The sequence below is a fragment of the Gavia stellata genome, unplaced genomic scaffold, assembly GCF_030936135.1.
Source record: "Gavia stellata isolate bGavSte3 unplaced genomic scaffold, bGavSte3.hap2 HAP2_SCAFFOLD_1205, whole genome shotgun sequence".
NCBI lineage: Eukaryota > Metazoa > Chordata > Aves > Gaviiformes > Gaviidae > Gavia > Gavia stellata.
In genome coordinates this window covers 1-21,663 of record NW_026776425.1, presented here as the reverse complement: position 1 = coordinate 21,663, position 21,663 = coordinate 1, and the positions used below count along the sequence as shown (strand labels likewise).

Genomic DNA, 21,663 nt, shown 5'->3' with positions numbered 1-21,663 from the left:
TGGGGTAACAGGGGACCCCCCCGGACCCCCAACTCCCCTCCCAGGACTGGGGGGGGCCATGGGGGGAACGGGGACCCCCCCAAATGTCCCCCAGAGGGATCAGGGGGAACCCCCCCCCCCCCAAACTCCTGGGGACAATGGGGACCCCCTGTGACCCCCCCAAACCACCCCCAGAGGCCATAGGGGCCATGGGGGACCCCCCCCCCCAAAATGTCCCCTGTGACCTCAGGGACATGGGGACCCCCTCAGGACCCCCCCAAAACTGTCCCAGACCTTGGGGACAATGGGGATCCCCCCCCCCAAAATGAGACCGTGGGGACATGGGGGACCCCTCAAGCGCCCCCCAAAACCTGGGGGACAGTGGGGACACCCCAAATGTGTCCCCCCCCCAAGTTTGGGGGACACCCCCCCCCCCCAAAGGTCTTGGGGACAACAGGGACACCCCAAACCTGTGCCGTGGGGACATTGGGGACCCCCCCAAGTGCCCCCCCCCCCGGGACCTTGGGGACAACAGGGACACCCCCAAACACCCGGTGTCCCCCGGTGTCCCCCCCCCCCATGTCCCCGGTGTCCCCAGTGCCACCACTGTCCCCTGTGTCCCCCCCCGTGTCCCCCCACATCCCCCGGTGTCCCCCCGATGTCCCCACACCACCCCAGCGTCCCCCAATGTCCCCCCCCCGGGTCCCCAATGTCCCCAACTCCCCCACACACCCTGAAGTCCCCAATGTCCCCGATGTCCCCAATGTCCCCAGTGACCCTGACACCCCCTGCACCCCAAATGTCCCCAATGTCCCCGATGTCCCCAGTGACCGCTGACACCCCCTGCACCCCAAATGTCCCCAAATGTCCCCGATGTCCCCAATGTCCCCAGTGTTCCCTGACACCCCCTGCACCCCAAATGTCCCCGATGTCCCCAGTGTCCCCAATGTCCCCAGTGACCCCTGACACCCCCTGCACCCCAAATGTCCCCGATGTCCCCAGTGTCCCCAATATCCCCGATGTCCCCAATGACCCCTGACACCCCCTGCACCCCAAATGTCCCCGATGTCCCCAGTGTCCCCAATATCCCCGATGTCCCCAATGACCCCTGACACCCCCTGCACCCCAAATGTCCCCCAATGTCCCCGATGTCCCCAATGTCCCCAGTGCCCCCTGACACCCCCTGCACCCCAAATGTCCCCAATGTCCCGATGTCCCCAGTGACCCTGACACCCCCCTGCACCCCAAATGTCCCCAATGTCCCCGATGTCCCCAGTGACCCCTGACACCCCCTGCACCCCAAATGTCCCCAATGTCCCCGATGTCCCCAATGTCCCCAGTGTTCCCTGACACCCCCTGCACCCCAAATGTCCCCGATGTCCCCAGTGTCCCCAATGTCCCCGATGTCCCCAATGTCCCCAGTGACCCCTGACACCCCCTGCACCCCAAATGTCCCCGATGTCCCCAGTGTCCCCAATATCCCCGATGTCCCCAATGACCCCTGACACCCCCTGCACCCCAAATGTCCCCAATGTCCCCGATGTCCCCAATGTCCCCAGTGACCCCTGACACCCCCTGCACCCCAAATGTCCCCAATGTCCCCGATGTCCCCAGTGTTCCCTGACACCCCCTGCACCCCAAATGTCCCCAATGTCCCCGATGTCCCCAATGTCCCCAGTGACCCCTGACACCCCCTGCACCCCAAATGTCCCCAATGTCCCCGATGTCCCCAATGTCCCCAGTGACCCCTGACACCCCCTGCACCCCAAATGTCCCCAATGTCCCCGATGTCCCCAATGTCCCCAATGTCCCCAGTGTTCCCTGACACCCCCTGCACCCCAAATGTCCCCGATGTCCCGATGTCCCGTGTCCCCGATGTCCCCAATGTCCCCAGTGTCCCCAATGTCCCCAGTGAACCCTGACACCCCCTGCACCCCAAATGTCCCCAATGTCCCCAATGTCCCCAATGTCCCCAATGTCCCCAGTGACCCCTGACACCCCCTGCACCCCAAATGTCCCCAATGTCCCCGATGTCCCCAATGTCCCCAATGTCCCCAGTGACCCCTGACACCCCCTGCACCCCAAATGTCCCCAATGTCCCCGATGTCCCCAATGTCCCCAGTGACCCCTGACACCCCCTGCACCCCAAATGTCCCCAATGTCCCCGATGTCCCCAATGTCCCCAGTGACCCCTGACACCCCCTGCACCCCAAATGTCCCCCATATCCCCGATTTCTCTGATGTCCCTGATGACCCCGGTGTCCCCGATGTCCCCACACCCCCAATGTCCCCAACGTCCCCAATGTCCCCGATGTCCCCAACGTCCCCAATGTCCCCGATGTCCCCAGGTGTCCCCGATGTCCCCTGTCCCCACCTGACGGCGGCGAGGGGCCGGTGCCAGGGCTTGCGGGAGCCCCTCCATGTCCCCGTGTCCCCCTGCACCCCGATGTCCCCGGTGTCCCCAATGTCCCCTATGTCCCCAATGTCCCCAACGTCCCTGATGTCCCCAAGTGTCCCCAATGTCCCCCGATGTCCCCTGTCCCCACCTGACGGCGGCGAGGGACCGGTGCCAGGGCTTGCGGGAGCAGACCCGCATGTAGACCCCGTGTCCCCGTGTCCCCCTGCACCCCCAACGTCCCCAGTGTCCCTAATGTCCCTGATGTCCCCAAGTGTCCCCGATGTCCCTAACGTCCCCAATGTCCCCGATGTCCCCAATGTCCCCGATGTCACCTGTCCCCACCTGACGGCGGCGAGGGGCCGGTGCCAGGGCTTGCGGAAGCAGACCCTCACGTGTCCCCATGTCCCTGTGTCCCCCTGCACCCCAACGTCCCCAGTGTCCCTAATGTCCCGATGTCCCCAAGTGTCCCCAACGTCCCCAAGTGTCCCCGATGTCCCCCGATGTCCCCTGTCCCACCTGATGGCGGCGAGGGACCGGTGCCAGGGCTTGCGGGAGCAGACCCGCACGTAGCCCCCCATGTCCCCGTGTCCCCCTGCACCCCAACGTCCCCAGTGTCCCTAATGTCCCTGATGTCCCCAAGTGTTCCGATGTCCCCAACATCCCTGATGTCCCCGATGTCCCCAATGTCCCCGATGTCCCCCTGTCCCCACCTGACGGCGGCGAGGGCCGGTGCCAGGGCTTGCGGGAGCAGACCCGCACGTGTCCCCATGTCCCCGTGTCCCCCTGCACCCCAATGTCCCCAACGTCCCTGATGTCCCCGATGTCCCAACGTCCCCAAGTGTCCCCAATGTCCCCCGATGTCCCCTGTCCCCACCTGACGGCGGCGAGGGGCCGGTGCCAGGGCTTGCGGGAGCAGACCCACATGTAGCCCCTCCGTGTCCCCGTGTCCCCCTGCACCCCGATGTCCCCGGTGTCCCCGATGTCCCCAATGTCCCCAACGTCCCCGATGTCCCCGATGTCCCCAGGTGTCCCCTGTCCCCACCTGATGGCAGCGAGGGGCGGTGCCAGGGCTTGCGGGAGCCCCTCCGTGTCCCCGTGTCCCCCTGCACCCCGATGTCCCCGGTGTCCCCAATGTCCCTATGTCCCCAATGTCCCCAACGTCCCTGATGTCCCCAAGTGTCCCCGATGTCCCCAACTGTCCCCAATGTCCCCCGATGTCCCCTGTCCCCACCTGACGGCGGCGAGGGGCCGGTGCCAGGGGCTTTGCGGAGCAGACCCGCACGTGTCCCCATGTCCCCGTGTCCCCCTGCACCCCAATGTCCCCGATGTCCCCGATGCCCCCAATGTCCCTGATGCCCCCAATGTCCCCGATGTCCCCAAGTGTCCCCCAATGTCCCCCGATGTCCCCTGTCCCCACCTGACGGCGGCGAGGGGCCGGTGCCAGGGCTTGCGGGAGCAGACCCGCACGTTAGTCCTTCTTGTTGACGTTCTCCAGGAATTTGACGTAGAGGCGCTGGTACCGGTTCTTGGCGTCCCCGAAGTACCCCAAGTACTGGGGGGGGGGGAAACGGGGGGGTCAGGGGGGACCCCAAAACCCCCGACACCCCCCCGGGACCCCCAAATACCCCTCAGACCCCTCCGGGACCCCTCCGACCTCAAATACCCCCAGGGACCCCCCAAACCCAAACACCCCCAGGACCCGCCCCCAGGGGCCCCCCCAAATACCCCCAGGACCCCCCCCAGGGACCCCCCAAACCCAAATACCCCCCGGACCCCCCCAGGGACCCCCCAAATACCCCCAGACCCCCCCCAGGGCCCCCCCAAACCCAAACACCCCCCGGACCCCCCCAGGGACCCCCCAAATACCCCCAGGACCCCCCCAGGGACCCCCCAAACCCAAACACCCCCAGGACCCCCCCCCAGGGACCCCCCCAAATACCCCCAGGACCCCCCCCCAGGGACCCCCCCCCACCCCAAATACCCCCAGGACCCCCCCCAGGACCCCCCAAACCCAAACACCCCCAGGACCCCCCCAGGGGCCCCCCCAAATACCCCCAGGACCCCCCCCAGGGACCCCCCCGCACCCCAAATACCCCCAGGACCCCCCCCAGGGGCCCCCCCAAATACCCCCAGGACCCCCCCCAGGGACCCCCCCGCACCCCAAATACCCCCAGGACCCCCCCCAGGGACCCCCCAAACCCAAACACGCCCCAGGACCCCCCCAGGGGCCCCCCCCAAATACCCCCAGGACCCCCCCCAGGGACCCCCCAAACCCAAATACCCCCAGGACCCCCCCCCAGGGGCCCCCCAAATACCCCCAGGACCCCCCCCAGGAACCCCCAAACCCAAACAGCCCCAGGAGCCCCCCCCAGGGACCCCCCAAATACCCCCAGGACCCCCCCCCAGGGGCCCCCCCCAAATACCCCCAGGACCCCCCCCAGGGGCCCCCCCAAACCCAAACACCCCCCAGGACCCCCCCAGGGACCCCCCAAACACCCCCAGGACCCCCCCAGGGACCCCCCCAAACCCAAACAGCCCCAGGACCCCCCCCAGGGACCCCCCATATTTCCTGGGGGGCTATTTTTGAGGGGGGGGGTCTCTGGTTTTGGGGGGTCGCAGGTTTTGGGGGGGCAGTGTCTCAGGTTTGGGGGGTGTCCCAGGTTTGGGGGTGTCCCAGGTTTTCGGGGGGTCTCAGGTTTGGGGGGGTCTCAGGTTTTTAGGGGGGTCCCAGGTTTTGGGGGTGTGTCTCAGGTTCGGGGGGGTGTCCAAGTTTTTTGGGGGGGGGTGTCCCAGGTTTGGGGGTGTCCCCCAAGTTTTTTGGGGGGGTCGCAGGTTTGGGGGGGTGTCCCAGGTTTGGGGGTGTCCCCCAAGTTCTTTGGGGGGGGTCCCAGGTTTGGGGGGTGTCCCAGGTTTTTTGGGGGGTGTCCAAAGTTTTTGGGGGGGGGTGTCCCAGGTTTGGGGGGGTGTCCCCCAAGTATTTTTGTGGGGGGTGTCCCAGGTTTGGGGGTTGTCCCAGGTTTGGGGGGTGTCCCAAGTTTTTTGGGGGGGGGTGTGTCCCAGGTTTGGGGGTGTCCCAGGTTGTTTTGGGGGGGTGTCCCAGGGTTTGGGGGGTGTCCCAGGTTGTTTTTGGGGGGGGGTCCCAGGTTTGGGGGTGTCCCAGGTTGTTTTTGGGGGGGGGTCCCGGGTTTGGGGGTGTCCCAGGTTGTTTTTGGGGGTGTCCCAGGTTGTTTTGGGGGGGGTCCCAGGTTTGGGGGTGTCCCAGGTTGTTTTTGGGGGGGGGTCCCAGGTTTGGGGGTGTCCCAGGTTGTTTTTGGGGGGGGGTCCCAGGTTTGGGGGGTGTCCCAGGTTGTTTTTGGGGGGGGGTCCGGTTTGGGGGTGTCCCAGGTTGTTTTTGGGGGGTGTCCCAGGTTGTTTTTGGGGGGGGGTCCAGGTTTGGGGTGTCCCAGGTGTTTTTGGGGGGGGTCCCAGGGTTTGGGGTGTCCAGGTTGTTTTTGGGGGGGGTCCCAGGTTTGGGGGTGTCCCAGGTTGTTTTTGGGGGGTGTCCCAGGTTGTTTTTGGGGGGTGTCCCAGGTTTGGGGGTGTCCCAGGTTGTTTTTGGGGGGGGGTTCCAGGTTTGGAGGTGTCCCAGGTTGTTTTTGGGGGGTGTCCCAGGTTGTTTTTGGGGGGTGTCCCAGGTTTGGGGGTGTCCCAGGTTGTTTTTTGGGGGGTGTCCCAGGTTTGGGAGTGTCCCAGGTTGTTTTTGGGGGGGGGGTCCCAGGTTTGGGGGTGTCCCAGGTTGTTTTTGGGGGGTGTCCCAGGTTGTTTTTGGGGGGGGGGTCCAGGTTTGGGGGTGTCCCAGGTTGTTTTTGGGGGGGTGGTCCCAGGTTTGGGGGGTGTCCAGGTTGTTTTGGGGGGGGGGTCCCCAGGTTTGGAGGTGTCCCAGGTTGTTTTTGGGGGGGTGTCCCAGGTTTGGGGGTGTCCCAGTTTTGGGGGTGTCCCAGGTTGTTTTTGGGGGGTGTCCCAGGTTGTTTTTGGGGGGGGGGGTCCCAGGGTTTGGGGGTGTCCCAGGTTTGGGGGTGTCCCAGGTTGTTTTGGGGGGGGGGGTCCCAGGTTTGGGGGTGTCCCAGGTTTGGGGGTGTCCCAGGTTGTTTTTGGGGGGGGTCCCAGGTTTGGGGGTTGTCCCAGGTTGTTTTTGGGGGGGGTCCCAGGTTTGGGGGGGGCCCCCACTCACGTTGCTGGTGGCGCAGAACTGCCCGCTGCCCGTCCTTGATCTCGGGGGTGAACTTCTGGAGCAGAGCCTTCTGCACCCGCCAAATCGGGGGGGGGCTCCCGGCCCGTCTGCAGCGCCAACTGGGGGGGGGGGGGGGTCACGGGGGGGCCCCTGCACCCCAAAACCTGCCCCACCCCCGCCCGGACCCCCCTCCCCGCCCCTGAATCCTGACCCCCCCCCGGGTCACCCCAAAACCCGGCCGCAAAGGGCGGGGGGCACCCCCAAACCTGCTCTGACCCCCCCCCGTGTGCCCCCCAGCAGCCGCAAAAGGGATCCCAGTGCCTCCCAGTGCTCCCAGTCCCCTTCCCAGTGCCTCCCAGTCCCTCCCAGTCCCGTTCCCAGTGCCTCCCAGTGCTCCCAGTCCCGTTCCCAGTGCCTCCCAGTGCCTCCCAGTGCTCCCAGTCCCGTTCCCAGTGCCTCCCAGTGCCTCCCAGTGCTCCCAGTCCCTCCGAGTGCTCCCAGTCCCTCCCAGTCCCTCCCAGTGCTCCCAGTCCCTCTCCCAGCGCCTTCTCCTGCCTCCCAGTCCCTCCCAGTGCTCCCAGTCCCTCTCCCAGCACTTTCTCCTACCTCCCAGTGCCTCCCAGTCCCTCCCAGTGCTCCCAGTCCCATTCCCAGTGCCTCCCAGTGCCCCCAGTCCCTCCCAGTGCTCCCAGTCCCTCTCCCAGCGCCTTCTCCTGCCTCCCAGTTCCTCCCAGTGCTCCCAGTCCCTCTCCCAGCACTTTCTCCTGCCTCCCAGTGCCTCCCAGTCCCTCCCAGTGCTCCCAGTCCCATTCCCAGTGCCTCCCAGTGCCTCCCAGTGCTCCCAGTCCCATTCCCAGTGCCTCCTAGTCCCTCCGAGTGCTCCCAGTCCCTCCCAGTGCTCCCAGTCCCGTTCCCAGCGCCTCCTCCTGCCTCCCAGTGCCTCCCAGTGCTCCCAGTGCTCCCAGTCCCTCTCCCAGCACTTTCTCCTGCCTCCCAGTGCCTCCCAGTCCCTCCCAGTGCTCCCAATCCCGTTCCCAGTGCCTCCCAGTGCCTCCCAGTCCCTCCCAGTGCTCCCAGTCCCTCTCCCAGCGCCTTCTCCTGCCTCCCAGTGCCTCCCAGTGCCTCCCAGTGCCTCCCAGTCCCTCCCAGTCCCCACCCTGAGAACCAGAATGTCCTCCACAGGGACAATGTACTCATCCCACCCATGGAAGATACCCCCCAGTCCCTCTCCCAGTGCTCCCAGTCCCTCTCCCAGCACCTTCTCCTGCCTCCCAGTGCCTCCCAGTGCCTCCCAGTCCCTCCCAGTCCCCACCTTGAGGGCCTGGATGTCCTCCACGCGGACGACGAACTCGTCCCTCTCGCGGAAGATGCCCTCCAGTCCCTCTCCCACTGCTCCCAGTCCCTCTCCCAGCGCCTTCTCCTGCCTCCCAGTGCCTCCCAGTGCCTCCCAGTGCCTCCCAGTCCCCACCTTGAGGGCCTGGATGTCCTCCACATGGACAATGAACTCATCCCACACATGGAACATGCCCTCCACTCCCTCTCCCAGTGCTCCCAGTCCCTCTCCCAGCACCTTCTCCTGTCTCCCAGTGCCTCCCAGTGCCTCCCAGTCCCTCCCAGTGCCTCCCAGTCCTTCCCAGTCCCCACCTTGAGGGCCTGGATGTCCTCCACGCGGACGACGAACTCGTCCCTCTCGCGGAAGATGCCCTCCAGTCCCTCTCCCAGTGCTCCCAGTCCCTCTCCCAGCGCCTTCTCCTGCCTCCCAGTGCCTCCCAGTGCCTCCCAGTCCCTCCCAGTCCCCACCCTGAGAACCAGAATGTCCTCCACAGGGACAATGTACTCATCCCACCCATGGAAGATACCCCCCAGTCCCTCTCCCAGTGCTCCCAGTCCCTCTCCCAGCACCTTCTCCTGCCTCCCAGTGCCTCCCAGTGCCTCCCAGTCCCTCCCAGTGCCTCCCAGTCCCTCCCAGTCCCCACCTTGAGGGCCTGGATGTCCTCCACATGGACAATGAACTCATCCCACACATGGAACATGCCCTCCAGTGCCTCTCCCAGTGCTCCCAGTCCCTCTTCCAGCCCCTTCTCCTCTCTCCCAGTGCCTCCCAGTCCCTCCCAGTCCCCACCTTGAGGGCCTGGATGTCCTCCATGCGGACGACAAACTCGTCCCTCTCGCGGAAGATGCCCTCCACTCCCTCTCCCAGTGCTCCCAGTCTCTCTCCCAGTGCTCCCAGTCCCTCTTCCAGCCCCTTCTCCTCTCTCCCAGTGCCTCCCAGTCCCTCCCAGTGCCTCTCAGTCCCCACCTTGAAAACCAAAAGGTCCTCTACATGGACGATGAACTCATCCCACCCGTGGAAGATGCCCTCCACTCCCTCTCCCAGTGCTCCCAGTCCTGTTCCAAGTGCCTTCTCCCGCCTCCCAGTCCCTCCCAGTGCCTCCCAGTCCTTCCCAGTCCCCACCTTGAGGGCCTGGATGTCCTCCACGCGGACGACGAACTCGTCCCTCTCGCGGAAGATGCCCTCCAGTCCCTCTCCCAGCGCTCCCAGTCCCTCTCCCAGCGCCTTCTCCTGCCTCCCAGTGCCTCCCAGTGCCTCCCAGTCCCTCCCAGTCCCCACCCTGAGAACCAGAATGTCCTCCACAGGGACAATGTACTCATCCCACCCATGGAAGATACCCCCCAGTCCCTCTCCCAGTGCTCCCAGTCCCTCTCCCAGCACCTTCTCCTGCCTCCCAGTGCCTCCCAGTGCCTCCCAGTGCCTCCCAGTGCCTCCCAGTGCCTCCCAGTCCTTCCCAGTCCCCACCTTGAGGGCCTGGATGTCCTCCACGCGGACGACGAACTCGTCCCTCTCCCGGAAGATGCCCTCCCCGCCGCTCTCGGCCTCGTCCTCGTCGGTGTCCCCGCAGACGGCCGCCGTCTCCTGTTTCTTGGCCAAGTGAAGCGGCCGCGAGTCCTCGGGCTCCTCCCGCTCGGGGGACGCGGGGGCCACCGGCTCGGGGGGGGCCTTGGCCACCGGGGGGGACGCCGGGGCCACCGAGGCCACCGAAACCACCGGGGCGGGGGGGTCGGGCGGGGAACCCTCCGAGGGTGCGGGGCTGGGGGGCTTCTCCTCCGGCGGGGGGACGTCTGCGGGGAGGGGGGGACAGACACACGTCGGGGGGGGGGTCAGGGGGGCTCTGTGGGTCCCAGGGGGGGCTCTATGGGGCCCAGGGGGGCTCTGTGGGTCCCAGGGGGGTCCCTATGGGTCCCAGGGGGGCTCTGTGGGTGCCCCAGGAGGGTCCCAGGGGGTCTCTGTGGGTCCCAGGGGGTCTCTGTGAGTCCCAGGGGGTCTCTGTGGGTGCCCCAGGAGGGTCCCAGGGGGTCCTTATGGGTCCCAGGGGGTCTCTGTGGGTCCCAGGGGGGCTCTGTGGGTGTCCCAGGAGGGTCCCAGGGGGTCTCTGTGGGTCCCAGGGGGGCTCTGTGGGTCCCAGGGGGGGCTCTATGGGTCCCAGGGGGGCTCTGTGGGTCCCAGGGGTGTCTCTATGGGTCCCAGGGGGTCTCTGTGGGTCCCAGGGGGGTCCCTATGGGTCCCAGGGGGGCTCTGTGGGTGCCCCAGGAAGGTCCCAGGGGGTCTCTGTGGGTCCCAGGGGGTTACTATGGGTCCCAGGGGGTCTCTGGGTGTCCCTGTGGGTCCCAGGGGGTCTCTGTGGGTCCCAGGGGGGCTCTGTGGGTGCCCCAGGAGGGTCCCAGGGGGTCCTTATGGGTCCCAGGGGGTCTCTGTGGGTCCCAGGGGGTTTCTGTGGGTGCCCCAGGAGGGTCCCAGGGGGTCCTTATGGGTCCCAGGGGGTCTCTGTGGGTCCCAGCGGGGTCTCTATGGGTCCCAGGGGGGCTCTGTGGGTGCCCCAGGAGGGTCCCAGGGGGTCTCTGTGGGTCCCAGCGGGGTCTCTATGGGTCCCAGGGGGGCTCTGTGGGTGCCCCAGGAGGGTCCCAGGGGGTCTCTGTGGGTCCCAGGGGGGTCTCTATGGGGCCCAGGGGGGCTCTGTGGGTCCCAGGGGGGGCTCCATGGGTCCCAGAAGCTCTCTGTGGGTGCCCAGGAGGGTCCCAGGGGGGCTCTGTGGGTCCCAGGGGGTCCCTATGGGTCCCAGGGGGTTTCTGTGGGTGCCCCAGGAGGGTCCCAGGGGGTCCTTATGGGTCCCAGGGGGTCTCTGTGGGTCCCAGGGGGGCTCTGTGGGTGCCCCAGGAGGGTCCCAGGGGGTCCTTATGGGTCCCAGGGGGTCTCTGTGGGTCCCAGGGGGGCTCTGTGGGTGCCCCAGGAGGGTCCCAGGGGGTCCTTATGGGTCCCAGGGGGTCTCTGTGGGTCCCAGGGGGGCTCTGTGGGTGCCCCAGGAGGGTCCCAGGGGGTCCTTATGGGTCCCAGGGGGTCTCTGTGGGTCCCAGGGGGTTTCTGTGGGTGCCCCAGGAGGGTCCCAGGGGGTCCTTATGGGTCCCAGGGGGTCTCTGTGGGTGCCCAGGAGGGTCCCAGGGGGTCGCTATGGGTCCCAGAGGGTCTCTATGGGTCCCAGGGGGCCTCTGGGTGTCCCAGGAGGGACCCAGGAGGTCTCTGTGGGTCCCAGGGGGTCTCTATAGGTCCCAGGAGGGTTCCAGGGGGTCTCTATGGGTCCCAGGAGCTCTCTATGGTCCCAGGGGCTCCCAAGGATGTCCCTATGGGTCCCAGGAGCTCTCTATGGGTCCCAGGGGCTCCCAGGATATCCCTATGGGTCCCAGGAGCTCTCTATGGGTCCCAGGAGCTCTCTATGGGTCCCAGGGGCTCCCAGGATATCCCTATGGTCCCAGGATGTCCCTATGGGTCCCAGGAGCTCTCTACGGGTCCCAGGAGCTCTCTATGGGTCCCAGGAGCTCCCAAGGTTGTCCCTATGGGTCCCAGGAACTCTCTATGGGTCCCAGGGGCTCCCAAGGTTGTCCCTATGGGTCCCAGGAGCTCTCTATGGGTCCCAGGGGCTCCCAAGGATGTCCCTATGGGTCCCAGGAGCTCTCTATGGGTCCCAGGAGCTCTCTATGGGTCCCAGGGACTCCCAGGATATCCCTATGGGTCCCAGGAGCTCTCTATGGGTCCCAGGGGCTCTCTATGGGTCCCAGGGGCTCCCAGGATATCCCTATGGGTCCCAGGAGCTCTCTATGGGTCCCAGGAGCTCTCTATGGGTCCCAGGGGCTCCCAAGGATGTCCCTATGGGTCCCAGGAGCTCTCTATGGGTCCCAGGAGCTCTCTATGGGTCCCAGGGGCTCCCAAGGATGTCCCTATGGTCCCAGGATCTCTCTATGGGTCCCAGGAGCTCTCTATGGGTCCCAGGAGCTCTCTACAGGTCCCAGGAGCTCTCTATGGGTCCCAGGAGCTCTCTACAGGTCCCAGGAGCTCTCTATGGGTCCCAGGAGCTCTCTACGGGTCCCAGGAGCTCTCTATGGGTCCCAGGAGCTCTCTATGGGTCCCAGGGGCTCCCAAGGATGTCCCTATGGGTCCCAGGAGCTCTCTATGGGTCCCAGGGGCTCCCAAGGATGTCCCTATGGGTCCCAGGAACTCTCTATGGGTCCCAGGAGCTCTCTATGGGTCCCTATGGGTCCCAGGATATCCCTATGGGTCCCAGGAACTCTCTATGGGTCCCAGGAGCTCTCTACGGGTCCCAGGAGCTCTCTACGGGTCCCAGGGGCTCCCAAGGATGTCCCTATGGGTCCCAGGAGCTCTCTATGGGTCCCAGGGGCTCCCAAGGATGTCCCTATGGGTCCCAGGAACTCTCTATGGGTCCCAGGAGCTCTCTACAGGTCCCAGGAGCTCTCTATGGGTCCCAGGAGCTCTCTATGGGTCCCAGGAGCTCTCTACAGGTCCCAGGAGCTCTCTATGGGTCCCAGGAGCTCTCTACAGGTCCCAGGAGCTCTCTATGGGTCCCAGGAGCTCTCTACAGGTCCCAGGAGCTCTCTATGGGTCCCAGGAGCTCTCTACAGGTCCCAGGAACTCTCTATGGGTCCCAGGAGCTCTCTACGGGTCCCAGGAGCTCTCTATGGGTCCCAGGAGCTCTCTACGGGTCCCAGGGGCTCCCAAGGATGTCCCTATGGGTCCCAGGAGCTCTCTATGGGTCCCAGGAGCTCTCTATGGGTCCCTATGGGTCCCAGGATATCCCTATGGGTCCCAGGATATCCCTATGGGTCCCAGGAACTCTCTATGGGTCCCAGGAGCTCTCTACGGGTCCCAGGGGCTCCCCAGGTCTCGGCGGTCCCCAGCGTGATCCCGCTCCGTGTGTGTCCGTCCCCCCCCCCCCCCCCCCAATCCCGGCGGAGCCCCCACCGGCGGGGGGCGGACGTGGGGGGGAAGGGAGCACCCACCGGCGGGGTCGGGGTCCTTGCGGTCGGCGGGATCGTAGAGGGCGGAGATGGCGGAGGAGATGCTCTTCTGCAGGTCCTGGTTTTTGCTGACGGAGTCTTCCTCGTCGGAGGAGAAGGAGGGTAACGTCTCCAAATTGCGTTTCAGCTCCTCGTCCAGTCGCTTGCAGGGACTGGGACATGCCATCACCAAACCCTCGCTCTCCGTCCCCTCCAGCCCCCCCCGCTAAGATGGGGGGACCCACGGCAAAAGGGGGGGCGGGGGGGGACGCGGGGGGTCTTGGAGGGGCTGGTGGCGGCGGGGGGGCAGAGTTTGGCGTTTGCCGGATTTGAGGAAATCCAGGAACGAAGCCATGAATCCCGATTTCATCTCCGGTTGTTTCTCTTCCACTTCTTTGATTTTCTGTTTGATCCGTTCTCGCGTCTGGTTGGTGTCCAGGGGGGGGGTCGGGCCCCGCGGGGGGGGCACCCGCTCCGGGGGGGGCACCCCCTTCCGCCGGGAGAGGGCCCTCCCCACCCTTCGGCACCGCCAGCTTGATCTGGGGGGGGGGAGAGATGGGGGGGGGGGTTAGGGGGGTCCCCGGGGGGGGCACAGGGACCCCCAGTGTCCCCCAGTGCCCCCCCCCGGAGCTCCCAGTGCTCCTCATTATCACCCAGTGCCCCCCATTATCTCCCAGTGCATCCCATTATCTCCCACTGCTTCCCAGGAGCTCCCAGTGCCCCCTAAGAGCTCCCAGTGCCCCCCATTATCTCCCAGTGCATCCCCGGAGCTCCCAGTGCCCCCCATTATCTCCCAGTGCCCCTCAAGGAGCTCCCAGTGCCCCCCATTATCACCCAGTGCCCCCCATTATCTCCCAGTGCCCCCCAAGGAGCTCCCAGTGCCCCCCATTATCTCCCAGTGCCCCTCAAAGAGCTCCCAGTGCCCCCCATTATCTCCCAGTGCCCCTCAAGGAGCTCCCAGTGCCCCCCATTATCTCCCAGTGCACCCCATTATATGCCAGTGCATCCCAGGAGCTCCCAGTGCCCCCCAGGAGCTCTCAGTGCCCCCCATTATCTCCCAGTGCCCCCCATTATCTGCCAGTGTCCCCCAAGGAGCTCCCAGTGCCCCCCAGGAGCTCTCAGTGCCCCCCATTATCTCCCAGTGCCCCCCATTATCTCCCACTGCTTCCCAGGAGCTCCCAGTGCCCCCTAAGAGCTCCCAGTGCCCCCCATTATCTCCCAGTGCCCCCCAGGAGCTCTCAGTGCCCCCCATTATCTCCCAGTGCCCCCCATTATCTGCCAGTGCCCCCCAGGAGCTCTCAGTGCCCCCCATTATCTCCCAGTGCCCCCCAGGAGCTTCCAGTGCCCCCCATTATCTCCCAGTGCATCCCCGGAGCTCCCAGTGCCCCCCATTATCTCCCAGTGCCCCTCAAGGAGCTCCCAGTGCCCCCCATTATCTCCCAGTGCATCCCCGGAGCTCCCAGTGCCCCCCATTATCTCCCAGTGCCCCTCAAGGAGCTCCCAGTGCCCCCCATTATCACCCAGTGCCCCTCAAGGAGCTCCCAGTGCCCCCCATTATCTCCCAGTGCCCCCCAAGGAGCTCCCAGTGCCCCCCATTATCTCCCAGTGCACCCCATTATATGCCAGTGCATCCCAGGAGCTCCCAGTGCCCCCCAGGAGCTCTCAGTGCCCCCCATTATCTCCCAGTGCCCCCCATTATCTGCCAGTGTCCCCCAAGGAGCTCCCAGTGCCCCCCAGGAGCTCTCAGTGCCCCCCATTATCTCCCAGTGCCCCCCATTATCTCCCAGTGCATCCCAGGAGCTCCCAGTGCCCCCCAGGAGGTCCCAGTGCCCCCCATTATCTCCCAGTGCCCCCCAAGAGTTCTGAGTGCCCCCCATTATCTCCCAGTGCCCCCCATTATCTGCCAGTGCCCCCCAAGAGCTCCCAGTGCCCCCCCGGGAGCTCTCAATGTCCCCCAGGAGATCCCAGTGCCCCCCATTATCTCCCAGTGCGTCCCATTATCTCCCAGTGCCCCCCAGGAGGTCCCAGTGCCCCCCATTATCTCCCAGTGCTTCCCAGGAGATCCCAGTGCATCCCAGGAGATCCCAGTGCCCCCCAGAAGATCCCAGTGCCCCCCATTATCTCCCAGTGCATCCCATTATCTCCCAGTGCCCCCCAGGAGGTCCCAGTGCCCCCCATTATCTCCCAGTGCTTCCCAGGAGATCCCAGTGCATCCCAGGAGATCCCAGTGCCCCCCATTATCTCCCAGTGCATCCCATTATCTCCCAGTGCGTCCCAGGAGGTCCCAGTGCCCCCAAGAAGATCCCAGTGCCCCCCATTATCTCCCAGTGCCCCCCAGGAGATCCCAGTGCCCCCCATTATCTCCCAGTGCCCCCCCTCCAGAGCTCCCAGTGCCCCCCATTATCTCCCAGTGCCCCCCCGGGAGCTCTCAATGTCCCCCATTATATCCCAGTGCATCCCAGGAACTCCCAGTGCCCCCCAGGAGATCCCAGTGCCTCCCATTATCTCCCAGTGCCCCTCAAGGAGCTCCCAGTGCCCCCCATTATCTCCCAGTGCCCCTCAAGGAGCTCCCAGTGCCCCCCATTATCTCCCAGTGCCCCCCATTATCTCCCAGTGCCTCCCAAGGAGCTCCCAGTGGGAGGGTCCCCTAAGCCATTCCCATCTCCAACCTTGGAGCTTTTGGGGGCAATTGGGGGGCAACAGACCACGGGGAACCCCCAAAAAGCCCCAACACCCATTTATTGCCCAACCTCAGCACCCCAAGACCCCCCAGCACCCCCAAATCCTCATCTTGAGGGTCTCCAAACCATTCCCATCTCCAATCTTGGGGCTTTCGGAGCCAACCGGGGGGCAACAGACCACGGGGAACCCCCCAAAAAGCCCCAACACCTCCTTATCCCCCAACCTCTGCACCCCAAGACCCCCCAGCACCCCTAAATCCTCATCTCGAGGGGTTCCAAACCATTCCCATCTCCAACCTTGGAGCTTTTGGGGGCAATTGGGGGGCAACAGAACACGGGGATCCCCCAAAAAAGCCCGAAGACCGCTTTATCCCCCAACCTCTGCACCCCAAGACCCCACAGCACCCCCCAGCACCCCCAAATCCTCATCTTGAGGGTCTCCAAACCATTCCCATCTCCAATCTTGGGGTTTTGGGGAGCAAATGAGGGGCAAGGGTCCACGGGGAACCCCCCAAAAAGCCCGAACACCCCTTTATTCCCCAACCTCTGCACCCCAAGACCCCCCAGCACCCCCAAATCCTCATCTTGAGGGTCTCCAAACCATTCCCATCTCCAATCTTGGGGCTTTCGGAGCCAACCGGGGGGCAACAGACCACGGGGAACCCCCAAAAAGCCCGAAGACCCCTTTATCCCCCAACCTCTGCACCCCAAGACCCCACAGCACCCCCAAATCCTCATCCTGAGGGTCTCCAAACCATTCCCATCTCCAATCTTGGGGTTTGGGGGAGCAAATGAGGGGCAAGGGTGCACGGGGAACCCCCCAAAAAGCCCAAACACCCCTTTATTCCCCAACCTCAGCACCCCAAGACCCCAGAGCACCCCCCAAGCCCCCCCAAATCCTCATCTTGAGGGTCTCCAAACCATTCCCATCTCCAATCTTGGGGCTCTCGGAGCCAACCGGGGGGCAACAGACCACGGGGAACCCCCCAAAAAGCCCCAACACCTCCTTATCCCCCAACCTCTGCACCCCAAGACCCCCCAGCACCCCTAAATCGTCATCTCGAGGGGTTCCAAACCATTCCCATCTCCAACCTTGGAGCTTTTGGGGGCAATTGGGGGGCAACAGAACACGGGGATCCCCCAAAAAAGCCCGAAGACCCCTTTATCCCCCAACCTCTGCACCCCAAGACCCCACAGCACCCCCCAGCACCCCCAAATCCTCATCTTGAGGGTCTCCAAACCATTCCCATCTCCAATCTTGGGGTTTTGGGGAGCAAATGAGGGGCAAGGGTCCACGGGGAACCCCCCAAAAAGCCCCAACACCCCTTTATTCCCCAACCTCTGCACCCCAAGACCCCCCAGCCCCCCCAAATCCTCATCTTGAGGGTCTCCAAACCATTCCCATCTCCAATCTTGGGGCTTTCGGAGCCAACCGGGGGGCAACAGACCACGGGGAACCCCCAAAAAGCCCGAAGACCCCTTTATCCCCCAACCTCTGCACCCCAAGACCCCACAGCACCCCCAAATCCTCATCCTGAGGGTCTCCAAACCATTCCCATCTCCAATCTTGGGGTTTGGGGGAGCAAATGAGGGGCAAGGGTCCACGGGGAACCCCCCAAAAAGCCCCAACACCCCTTTATCCCCCAACCTCAGCACCCCAAGACCCCAGAGGACCCCCCAAGCCCCCCCAAATCCTCATCTTGAGGGTCTCCAAACCATTCCCATCTCCAATCTTGGGGCTTTTGGAGCCAACCGGGGGGCAACAGAACACGGGGAACCCCCCAAAAAGCCCGAAGACCCCTTTATCCCCCAACCTCTGCACCCCAAGACCCCACAGCACCCCCAAATCCTCATCCTGAGGGTCTCCAAACCATTCCCATCTCCAATCTTGGGGTTTTTGGGAGCAAATGAGGGGCAAGGGTCCACGGGGAACCCCCCAAAAAGCCCCAACACCCCTTTATCCCCCAACCTCAGCACCCCAAGACCCCAGAGGACCCCCCAAGCCCCCCCAAATCCTCATCTTGAGGGTCTCCAAACCATTCCCATCTCCAATCTTGGGGTTTTTGGGAGCAAATGGGGGGCAACAGACCACGGGGAACCCCCCAAAAAGCCCCAACACCCATTTATCGCCCAACCTCTGCACCCCAAGACCCCAGAGCACCCCCAAATCCTCATCTTGAGGGTCTCCAAACCATTCCCATCTCCAATCTTGGGGCTTTCGGAGCCAACCGGGGGGCAACAGACCACGGGGAACCCCCCAAAAAGCCCGAAGACCCCTTTATCCCCCAACCTCTGCACCCCAAGACCCCCCAGCACCCCCCAACTGCTCACCTTGAGGGGCTTGAGGGGCTCGAGGCCGTTGCCGTCGGCCCCCTCCTCGCCGCCCTTCTTGCCCCGTCCCCGTCCTCGTCCCCGGGGCTTTTTGGCTCCGTCGGGCGCCAGGAGCCCGGGGGGTTCGGCCAAGGGGCGGATGCGGGGTCGTCCCCGGGGTCGGGGGGGTCCCTCGCGTTTGGGTTTGGTGGGTTTGCGGCCGCGTTTCTTGGGTCCGGGGTGGGGTCCGGGGTGGGGGCAGAAGTCGATGTCCCCCATGGGGCTGAGGCTGGGGCGCGCTCGGCAGCTGGAGATGAGGTCCGGGAGGAGATCGGGGAGACGGCGGCTGTTGAGACGGATGTCGGCGGGGACGTCGGCTTTGTCCTCGTCGTCCTCGAACTCGTACTCTTGGGCGTAGGTTTTTTTTGGGGGGCGGGAAGGGGTCCCGCTTGCGGAGGAGGTGGAAGGAAGAGGTCTTGAGCAGCTTCTTGGGTTTGGAGGAGCAAAAAAGGGGGGCGGCCAAGGGGGGTTTGGGCCCCTCGCCCGTGCTCTGGATCAGTCCCAAAGGTTCGGCGTTGACGGTGGAGGGCAGCTCGTGTTTGGGGGGCTCCAAGCCCAGGGGGGGGGCTTCGCCGGCCGCCCCCTCGCCGGGGCAGAAAGCGGGGTAACTCTGCCCCATGTCGTAAGGAGGAGCCTTCAGCCCCTCGGAACGGGCTTCCAGCCCCCCGGTTCCTTCCTCCTCCTCTTCCTCGGCCGTTTTGGGGAAATCTTCCGGGGGGGGCCCGAACATATCCTCCATCCCGGGGAAGAAACCCCGGTCCTCGTCCTGCAGCAGAGCGTCGGGGAAGCAGATGGAAGTCAGAGGGACGAAACGGCCTTTGCCCCCCGCCGGACTCCCCCCCCTCGGCAAACTGGTCCTTGGCTTCCAACGGGGCGGGGGCCACCGACGGCCCCCCCTCGGGGTCCAGGAGGTGACCGGGGGGTCCCTGTACCCCACCGCTTTGCCCCAAATGAGGTTCTAAACCCAGGGGGGGTTCTAAAAAGTCTTGGATCTCCTGGGGGGCCGGTAACACCTCCATGGGTTCGGGGGGCAACGGCGGGGGGGCTTGGGGGTCCAGCCCCTGCGAGCGGACGTGGGCTTGGTGCAGGTGGGCTTCTAAGAGCAATTGGGGCGACGGGGCGGCCGGAGGGGCCGGGGGGGCCGGAGGAGCCGGGGGGGGGCGGCGGAGGGGGCGGCGGGGGGGGGCGGCATCCGTTGTTGCTCCAGGAGGTGGACGTCCAGGGGGGGTCTGCCCTTGGGGCGAGGGTGCAGTTGGCTTTGGGTGTGGGTGAGGACGGAGGGAAGGAGGGACCCCCCCCGGTACCGGTACGGCTACCGGTACCACCGGTACCGGCCCCAGGTCGGGGGGGGGGTCCAGGAGGAGACCGTGGGGCTCCAGGGGGGGTCCCTCGGCCACCAGTCGGCCGTGTTCGGGGGTCTTGGGCAAGTAAGCGTGGGGTTGCCCCAGTTCTTTGCCGCTGGCCAAGTGCTCGGCCGGTTTTTTCAGCTCCTGGCCGTAAGAATCGAGGGGGGGCGGCTGGTGGCCGTAATGGACCACCGAGGTGGCCGCTAGCCCCTCGCCCCCGCCGCCGGCCCCCCCGCCGGCCCCCCGATATTCCTTGGCTCGCTCGGGTTTTTTCTTTTCCTTCAAAAGAGCCAACTCCAGCGCCGCCGGCCCTTCCAAATTGGAATTGGGTCGGATAACGCTCTGCAACTGGTACCTCTCCTCCGCCTTCCCCAGCCCCCCGTAGCCCCCCAAAGCTTTCCCCGCTCCCCCCCGCTCCTCGCAGGCCCCCAGCCCCTCGGCCGGCCCGCGGGGAGGGCTGGGGGCTTGCAGGAGATGTTGGATGAGAAAATCCTCGTCCTCGCTGCGTTCGGCCGCCAACAGCTCCGCTTCCCCTTTCCCCGCTTTGCCGAAAGCGGGGGGTCTCTCTAACCCCCCCGGCCCCCCGCCGTAAGCCGGCGTCATGAAAGAAGGGGATAAAACCGAGCCCAGGTATTTTTGGGACTGACCCGGAGACGCTCCGCTCTGGGGACGGGCGGCCGGGGGGGGATTGGAGGGGTCGGATGATGGGCGAGGGGCTGGAGCCCCCCAAACCGGCGTAGGGCAGGGGGGCCGGCATGGCGGGCGAGTGGCCGGTGCTGTAGCTGAGGGAGGGGCTGGCGGTGGGTAAACCCTGGGAGGGGGCCGGGGGGCCGTAGGCACCCGCTTGCCCCCCCTCCGGCTGCACGCCGTAGGGCAGAGCCTGGAGTTGCTCCGGGGAATAGGTCTGGCCCTGGCTGACGCACGGCTGCAGCCCCTGCCCGCCCTGACCCCCCGGCCCCCCGCCTTGCCCCCCAGATGGGTAAGTGGGGGCTTTGCCCCCCAACTCCCCCCCCTGCCCGCCGCTGAAGCCCCCGGCGGGCTGCCCGCCGGCCCCCAGGCTTTGGGGAGCCGGGGGATTGGCGCCGTAGCCGGCGGCCGGCCCCATGGCTAGTAAATTTTGGGGTTGGCCAGGGGAATAAGCGGGGGACTGGCTGGCGATGACGGAGCTGGGTTTGGGGGTGCTGGGGGTGTAGCTGCTTTGGCACTTGGGGGTGGCGGTGGAACGGGGGGTCTGCCGCGACGCCGAGTAACTCTTCGATTTGGCGGCGCCGTTGCTGGCGGCGGCGGCGGCGGCGGTCGCTCCGCCGGTAGCTCCGCCGGTACCGGAATACGCCGGAGATTGGATGATGGGTCGGTAACTCTGCGTCGGTTCCGCTCGAGGAGCCGGAGCGTTTTTAGGAGGTTGTTGGGAGCCCTCGGAACTGGCGGGGGATTGTTCGCCCAAAGGGCTGCAGGAGAGAGCGGCGCGGTGCGGCATTTGTTGGTAAGTGCCGCCGCAGCTCAGGTAGTGCTGGAGGCTGTGCGCCGCCGGCGGGAGTTGCGGCTGAGCGCCCGCCGGCCGCTGGTAGTGCTTGATGACGCTGTCCTGTCGCGGCACGGCCCGTTCGCCGCCTCCGCCGCCGCCGAAAACCGAAGCGTTGTAGAGTTGAGCCGGTTGCTCCGCCGGAGCGGTCAAAGGAGCGGAGAGAAGATTAAACTGCGAAGAACTAGGCGGTCCTCGATACGCCGAACCTTGCGCCGGTAAACCGGATCCCAGGACGGCGCTGCCCAGGCGTTCGAAACCCAGGGAGGAGGGGACGCTGGGTTGGGTGGGTTTGATGTGGAGTAGGGGGTCGTGGGGGGAGAGGAGCCCGTTGGAGCCGGGGCTGAAGGCGGCTTCGGGCAGGCTGAGCGGGGAGCTGACCGGGAAGCTGCGCCCGCTGAAGGAGGCCGGGTGCTGGTAGGCGCTGAGCGCCGAGGAGGAGGGGAAGGTGCCCGAACCCGGCAGAGCTCCCGAGATGAACAGTTCGGCCGGCGCCGGCGTGTGCATGGCTGCGGGGGGGAAGGAGTGGAGAGAAAAGGGGGTGAGAGACGGCGGAGAGACCCCCGTGGGGCGGGGGGATGGCCTGGGGACCCCCCCGGGGCAAGTAGAAGCTCCCCAGGGCAAGTGGGGACCCCCCTGGGACAAGTAGAAGCTCCCCAGGGCAAGTGGGGATGCCCTGGGGTACCTGGGGACCCCCCTGGGGCAGGTAGAGGCTCCCTGGGGCAAGTAGGGACCCCCCTGGGGCAAGTGGGGATGCCCTGGGGCACCTGGGGACCCCCCCAGGGCAAGTAGGGACCCCCTGGGGCACCCAGGGA

The 21,663-nt window shown here is 65.8% G+C and overlaps 1 protein-coding gene across 1 annotated transcript; it reads right to left on the bottom strand.

Moving 5' to 3' along the window:
• Positions 1–3,794: 3,794 nt before the first annotated feature.
• LOC132320981 (proline-rich protein 12-like) lies at positions 3,795–21,355 on the bottom strand (the record flags this gene model as incomplete). Its single annotated transcript, XM_059834605.1, is given in 14 exon segments — positions 3,795–3,847; positions 3,849–3,929; positions 6,588–6,608; positions 6,610–6,681; positions 6,683–6,706; positions 9,385–9,776; positions 12,933–13,041; positions 13,258–13,419; positions 17,885–18,337; positions 18,339–18,827; positions 18,829–19,041; positions 19,155–19,292; positions 19,378–19,998; positions 20,000–21,355. Coding segments are annotated over 14 exon segments (4,184 nt in total), but the record flags the coding sequence as incomplete, so codon positions are not given.
• Positions 21,356–21,663: the final 308 nt, after the last annotated feature.